This window comes from Neltuma alba, unplaced genomic scaffold, assembly GCF_004799145.2.
Source record: "Neltuma alba isolate B1F8T4 unplaced genomic scaffold, ASM479914v2 tig00003515_pilon, whole genome shotgun sequence".
Classification (NCBI taxonomy): Eukaryota; Viridiplantae; Streptophyta; class Magnoliopsida; order Fabales; family Fabaceae; genus Neltuma; species Neltuma alba.
The window spans coordinates 73,334-81,021 of record NW_021633310.1 but is presented as its reverse complement, the minus strand read 5'-3'; the positions used below and the strand labels follow the sequence as shown (position 1 = coordinate 81,021).

At 30.6% G+C, this 7,688-nt stretch overlaps 1 protein-coding gene across 1 annotated transcript; it reads right to left on the bottom strand.

Moving 5' to 3' along the window:
• Window positions 1-176: 176 nt before the first annotated feature.
• On the bottom strand, window positions 177-3,056 carry LOC114741756 (uncharacterized; the record flags this gene model as incomplete). Its single annotated transcript, XM_028930013.1, has 6 exons — window positions 2,574-3,056; window positions 2,388-2,474; window positions 2,061-2,273; window positions 1,355-1,519; window positions 419-489; window positions 177-324 (listed from the first exon to the last, which is right to left on the bottom strand). Coding segments are annotated over exons 1-6 (981 nt in total), but the record flags the coding sequence as incomplete, so codon positions are not given.
• Window positions 3,057-7,688: the final 4,632 nt, after the last annotated feature.

Genomic DNA, 7,688 nt, shown 5'->3' with positions numbered 1-7,688 from the left:
CACTCATATCTTAAAAGAAAATTATGACATATATATTATATCTCATGTCTGTTTTGTTCTTTAAATTTCATTATTCTTTTATTTGATGAAAAATAAGAGGAAGGAGAAACAAAAGGAAAAAGGGGCAAGATGAAGGGTAATAAAATAGGTGAATTTTCATAATGCAGGTAAAGTACCTTCCAAATGACTAAGCTAATGTCAAATTGTCCACCATTATAGGAAGAAGTGGGTGAGATTGCTGCCCCAATTGCAATTTTGTTGTTGGTTTGAACAAAGCCAGAGCATAATAAATTGTAGCACCCTGTTGCTTGATAATGCATCACTCTGCAAAATAATTAAATAAAAATAAAAAACCCAATTACACTACTACCTCTATTTTAACTTTAATATATCCTTAATCTCCAAATTTCTCTACTACATATTAAATTTACTCACCGTCCAGTAAGTAAAGAATCTGGGGTAGTTATCTCCATACAGCTCTGGGCTGACCTAAAAAAACACAACAATAAATAAATAGCTTTCATTAAATATGCTGTGATGTCATGAATGAGTGGTAGGTAGCTGAGCTGCATAACTTCTTTGTAAATGCTTTATCATATATTCTGCATTAAGAAATTCCTGACAGCTATTTTCAGTGAAAAATTTTCAACCACTTTCTCTTATTTTTATTATAAGTTTTAAATAACTAATTCATAAATAATAAATAATTAGTTAAAATTTATTAAAAATAATAAATAGGTTAGAAGTATATTTTTGTTTTCAAATATGTTTTTAATAAATAATGAAAATGGATGAAAAAGAACATATGAGAAAATATGATAATTAAGAACAACATTAAAAAAAAGTTACATTAAACGTTAAGACACAGCCAAATTAAAACTTAAAAATACACCACATCTTTTTTTAAATTTAAAGCTTATAAAAATAGAGGGTGGAGCATGCTGTGGGAAAAGTAAATACTACTCCCTCCGTTCCTTATTATAAGAGATAGATAACCGAAATACGTTGATCAAAAAAAAAAATTAAAATTAATTAAAAACAATTAATGTGTAAAAAGTATAATTTGTTTTCCAAACATGCCTTCATTAATAGGAAAGAGAATAGGAGAGAGAATAATTAAAATATTAAAAGAAAGAGAAGTGGGAGGGAGAGAGAATGTGGGTTGGAGATAATAAATATGGGTAAACTAGGAAATCAATGCAAAAAAGTAGAGACAACTTTTAAGTGTCTCTTGTATATAGGAATATACCATAAACATCAAATGTCTCTTATAATAAGGAACGGAGGGAGTAGTATTTAGTTGGGGAGGCTAAGCATTTTTCTAAAGAGTTAAATATGCAGTAAATGAGTGAACCTGCCAGCCAGCTTCAATGGTGTTGAGATCGTCCCCAAAAGAACCAGAGATGACCCAGATTTGAGACAAACTGAATTCATATTGATTCGCCACAGATGGGGCCCACACGTTTATGCTTGCTTTTGCTCCATAGTACTCGTCTCCACTCACATACCCTACGGCATGCTGCATCACATCAACACACAAGATTCAAACTTAATTACAATCTTAATTAAGATGATGCATTTGAAGAAAGAAGAAGAAGAAGAAAATGAGTTTGATTGGATTTGTCAGATTTTGCTTCTGCAGAATCACTGAAGAAAAGAGCTGATCTCGTCTTGATTGAGGCCTTGGAGTTTGGGGGGAAGTGAGATTATACTAAACAAAAAGAGAATGGCCATAAATGGGAAGAAGATGATGTTTCATTGAGAAAAGAGTGGGAAAACCCAGATGCCCAATTTGTATTTTTGAGATTTTTAAGAGCAAAATTTGCTTTGTATGGATTTTATGAGTTCTGATAAATTAGTCTACTACTCTGATATCTATCACCATGTTTACCAGGTTCTAATAATGGTCTCGGTCTTGTTTGTATGTTTGCTTTGTTACTTTGCTTCGTTTGATAGAAAAGACAAAGAAGAAAGAAGAAAGAAAAGAAAAGAAAAGAAAAAAGACAATCTGGGTTTGTATTGCTTTGTTCTGTTGTGTTTCATTTGTGAAAAGTACAAACCTCGTGTCCGTTTGTGTTGGTGTCTCTTCTAACAGGCTTTGGCAATTTCCTTCCGAATCTTTGAACAGAGCTTGCTCTCAGCACATCTTCTTCTCTTGTTCTTCTGATCGGAATCGTTCCTTCTGGACATGATCCACCAGACAACCTCCATAGCTGGAAATTCTCACCTAACATATCCCTTTTCTCATGCCCTTTTGGTCTCTCTGGAGGATCCTGCAAAATCCACCCAAAAAAATTTAGAACTTCACTGTGTCAATCACCATTCACTGAGCTTTTAATTTCTTAATCGGATTCTAAGAAATCTGTCCATGAAATTCGTGGAATTACCAGTGGTTTCTGTCCTCTTAACATGGGATGATCGAAAGCCGGTTGATGATGAGACACAACACAATCTATGATATCACCGTCAGGACTCTAAAATAACAGAACATGACATATTAAGGACGTTGTTCAGAAAAACAGAGGAAGAATGACAAAACCTTAAACTTTCTCAATAAGTCTGCGAATGAATACCTGAATTATCTTAACAGGGGGCTTGTTGATCTGTTGAAGACGAGTTCTTATGGCCCTCAACTTCTGGACCTCTTGGTGTGGGCGAAACGTCTGGTTCACCACTCCGAGGTTGTTGTTGCTGTTCATTTCTGATGAACAAAGGACAGGGCAACAAAGCAAAGACGCAAAAAGAAGGAAATGTACAAGAGAAGACGTGATTGAAGTTGAAGAAGAGCTCAAACACCAGCTAAAATCCATGCTTGAGAAATCTCTGCCTTCTCTCCTCACATCAAACTCACCAAACTGCGTGTAATCCATATCCTACCCAGAAAGAAGGAGAAGAAGAAGCGACCACTAAACTAAGAGCTTCACCATTCCCAAAATTCCTAAAGCTTCTTGGGGTTATATTAATGAGAAGTTCAATAGTGATGAAATCATGCTGAATTTTAAAATTGCGAAGAAATAAATATATATTGCGAAAGAGAGAGGGAGAAGAGAGAGAAGGGAGAGGGTGTGTTTCCAGTCTGCAATACAAGGACTGCAACTTTAGCTTTTGTGCTGTTCATTTTATAGGGCAAAGGATGGTACTAACGATGATTTCTGTTATTCTTTTCTTTTTTTAACTTTGGGTTTGAGGTACAGAATGCAATTTACTGTTTCTCATGGCATTTCGCTGTTCTTTCCTTTCTCACCTGCCTATATGTTCCTCCCTCCTTCTACTCTCTCCTATGAAACTTTTGGCAAAATCATACAAAATTTGTACTCAACAAGGTAACATATTAAGAATCACAGATGATGTTCTCAAAATTAAGTTCAAACCATAAGTTGTTGAAAAAAAGAAAAAATGAAAACAAAATACCTATTAAATTTTAAAAAGACAAATAAGTCATGATAACTATTCTTATAATGATTTTGACATATCAAAATATATCAAAATTACATATTTATTATTTTTAAAATACAAGTATTTTTTGTTATTTTTCCAAAAAAAAATTGAAAACTATGTTTAATCTTCTATATACAATATAAATTTATAAGAAGCTTTCATAATTTTAAATAGTGTGACTCACTGTACACTTGTTATAAAATATTTTTCTGATCCTAAATATAAAACCTATTTTATAGTGTAATTTATATTATAAAATAAGTCTTATATTTAAAATCAGAAAAGTATTAAGTATGAGGCAACAATTTAGCGGCTTAATTTTGGTAATTTCTGTTGCACACACAATATTTTGGTCTCAAATGTAAAATTGAAAATGCATGAGTTGACCAAAACCAAAGAAAATATATAGTACAGGAAGGGGGGAATTATGTTTTCCCCCTCAGTTGATTTAAAGGGCATTTTGATGAACATACTTTTTATTTATTTATTTATGTAGAATAATATCATCCTTAAACCTACATGTGAATGCTCATATAAAGGTAGGTGGCAATTATTTATTAGCCAATTTTTATAATTCTTATTCTTCGTACGAAGGTAGCTCTATTTATTTGTGCCTTTCTTAAGAGTGATATCATTCCACTCTCGGTAAAGAGATGGAGGTTTCCATTTTCCAATGGCATCAAGATTTAGCCGATTTTACCATCAAATTTAGTCTTCATGGTAAACACATGAGGATTTAATTTGGAGGTTCTGAGCTCGACACCAAGATTTAGACGATTTTATAACTTATATATATCATTAATAAACATTAATCAATAAATGGGAATGCTCATTTAAAAAAAAAAAATTTGTAAAGCGTGCACATATGTGTATTACTCTCTTTTGTTCTTAATAAGACATAATTAACTAATTTAAAAAAATTAAAAAATTATTTAATTATAATATATGTTACATGTTTTTTTAAAAATATTTGTGTGTATTATTAGAGTATGTATCCACTTATAAGTTTAGCGAATTAGTTTAGAGAAAAAATAAATATAATATTTTAAAGTAACTTATATAATTTTTTAATCTCTTCAAATTAGTTATTTGGATAATACGTAGTTATACATGAATTTCAAAACATTATGAAAAACCTCAAACTCTTATAATGTACCACAATTTCTGTTTTTTTCCTATTCTAATTTTGATGTTCGTTCTTTGGGGCCAATGAAAGTGAGAGCAAGTTGAAGATGTTGGAGAAGTGTTGCGGGCACGCGCACTCATGCTTACGCACGCTCCATGCGCATCAAGGTTTGTCTATGCCAAGGGGGTTTCAAGCTTTTATTTTGTCTTTCTTCCTCCATCTCTATCTCACACCACAATCCTTCTTTCGACTCAACACTCCTCAGGAAATTTTGGGCACTTTAGTATGAGGTTAATATACAAATTTATTATAAAAGTTTTCAGCAATCTCATTCTCTACCGTTAAAAATATTAACAGTTAACATTACTAATTTAATAATAAATGTTAATTTTTTTGAATAGTATGAAGCAACATTTTTATAATTTTAAACTTTTGGAAGCAAATTGTATCAAAAAACTCCTGAACGTCTGACGCCCTTAAGTGAAAAATTTTAAAACAACTTTTAACTCTCTAAAATAACACCAAGCATTGCCACTGCTTCCAGTTCAATGAAAAAAAGGAAAATTTAACCCCATCCAAGAGTCTTGATTGGACAGGTCAAAGAGACCAATGGACTGATTTCTAGTTTGGTTGACTAATCCAAACTGGGTTTTAGTATCATGCTATACTGTTAATTTTTTAATCTAGACCATTGGAAATATGATATTATTAGTAACTGAGTCAAATTCGAACATTTGGTTTTGATAATTGAAGAAAAAAAATCACAATATTTCTTTTCTGTTTTTTCATCACTTCATGTGGCTCGAATATTAAATCTTATTTAAGAAGTATTGATGATTAGGTGAATTTTACGAGATTGTGTATCGCCAATCCAACTTTTATTGCTGGCCAAGTTTGTTCATAAATGGGTGGACCAGTACTAAACGTGATCGCCAACTTTTTGTTTTGATCGTAAGGAAATAGAAGAGGAAGAAACTGGATGGACGAGGACCAAACTTTTGCATATGAGAAGTTTAATTAGAATGTTTAATCACCAACAAGAGTTGATCTAATTAGTAAAGAATCGGCTCATAACCCACAAGGTTGTGAGTTCAAATCCCTCTGCTGATATGAAGATTTTGTTAGTGGGCGATCTGTAATTACCTCTGTAAGTGCTCTTTAAGTCTGGAAGCATGTTCTGATCCTTATGAGCCCCCGGAACCCAATTCACCTAAGTTTTTTTGTAACAAAAAAAAAGAATGTTTAATCATGTCTTCAATAGTTCATTCTATACTACTATCCCCGATCCTTAATGTAAAAGCTATTTGACTAATTTAAATATATTAAAAAAATTAGTTATATTAGTTATTTATAATAAATAGATTTTATTTTTTTTCTAAAATATTATTACTAATCAAGTGCATTGACTAAAACTACTATTATTATAAGGACTATCTTTTAAAAAAAAAAGATAAATGTAAAAGACAAAGTAGATTGATATCTTATATTTAGGATCAAAATAAAAATAAAATAAGCTCTTATATTAAGGAGTAGAGATAGTATTAAAGACTGGAGGTAGTAATAGATAAACAAATAAGAAATTAAAAAATGACTATAACTCCATAGTAAATAATATTTTACGTAGAAAAGATATGGCCACATGCGTCTTTTTAATCCTCTTCCGGGCTGATTTTAAAAAGCATGTTTTCTTTGTAAAATCCATCCAAAACCCTGAAAAGAAAATTTGTATGGGGATTCTATCTATCCTCTTTAATTTTCTTTTCTTCTTATTTTATTGTGATTCCAATAGGAAATACCCCATCAACGTATGTGTCTGTGAGTGCTGCAACGGAATTCGTAGCTTGTGAAGACTAAATTCTTTTCATTAAGGGTGCGGTAAAGACTGAATGGTAGCTTATTTTGTTAGAGGAAGTCCATTAATTATTTAATTTAGGCAATTGTGCTTCCTCATTTATGATCATCGTTCCAATATCTCAGTTATTTTTGGCCTATTCATATATATATATATATATATATATATCTGTCTCCTTAGGTTCTAATTAAAGCACTCCTTAATATTATAATATCGATACAAAGTACTACTCCCTCTTATCTAATTTGTAAGTTTCAAATTATAAAAAAATGTTATCTATTTTATGAACTTTAATTTAAGTTTGTTTTAATATTTAATATATTTTTCTCAATATTGTCTTTAATGATTTCTCTCTTACATCATATTTGACCATACATTTTCTTTTATCTTTTTTCTCATTATTATAAGGGTATATTTGAAAATAAAATATATTTCTAACATATTTATTTTTTAACTAATTTTAACTATTTGTTCGTTATTCGTAAATTAGTTATTTGAAGCTTATAATAAGAATATAAGGAAGTACTAGAAAACAACTTTTAATTAACTCAGACATAAATGTATCTTGAATTTCTCATAGGATGGAGAATGTTATGGGATTAAGGTACAAATTTATTTTGAAAATTTTTATTCAAGAGTACTGGGTATCTAAAAACTTTTTTTGAACAAATTTGTCCCAAAAGTTTAAAATCGTAACAATACTGCTCTCTATTATCAAAAAACTAATGTTGACCATTAAAATAATGATACTGGCAATTAACATTTTTAATGGTATAAGATTATATTACTATGATTTTAAATTTTCAGGACAAATTTGTTCTAAAAAAATTTCTGGATAGTTAGCGTTTCTGAGTGAAAACTTTCAAGACAATTTACACCTTAACCCTTATATATATATTATATTAGTAAACACACACATAAATATATATAAAAGCTTAAGTTAGAGTTTTATATGCAATGATCCGGTTCGTTGTCCTCTAGATGGTAATAGTTTTATCATGAGAAAATTGGATATAAATTAAAGACCAAAAAAGTGAAATATTTTATAGGAAGAACCAAATCCCTTAGATGCAGCTTCAAGAATCATTAATTAGTTTCATTGTTTCAAGATATTAGTCATTCTTTTATAAAATACGCACCTTAATATATAGTGTTTTCCACACTTAATAATTTGGCGATGCATATATGAGGTACATTTTTATTGCATATAATATATAATGGGTGGTTAAGGATTAGCAATTGTTCATACACAGAGCTACAGCACTGAATTCC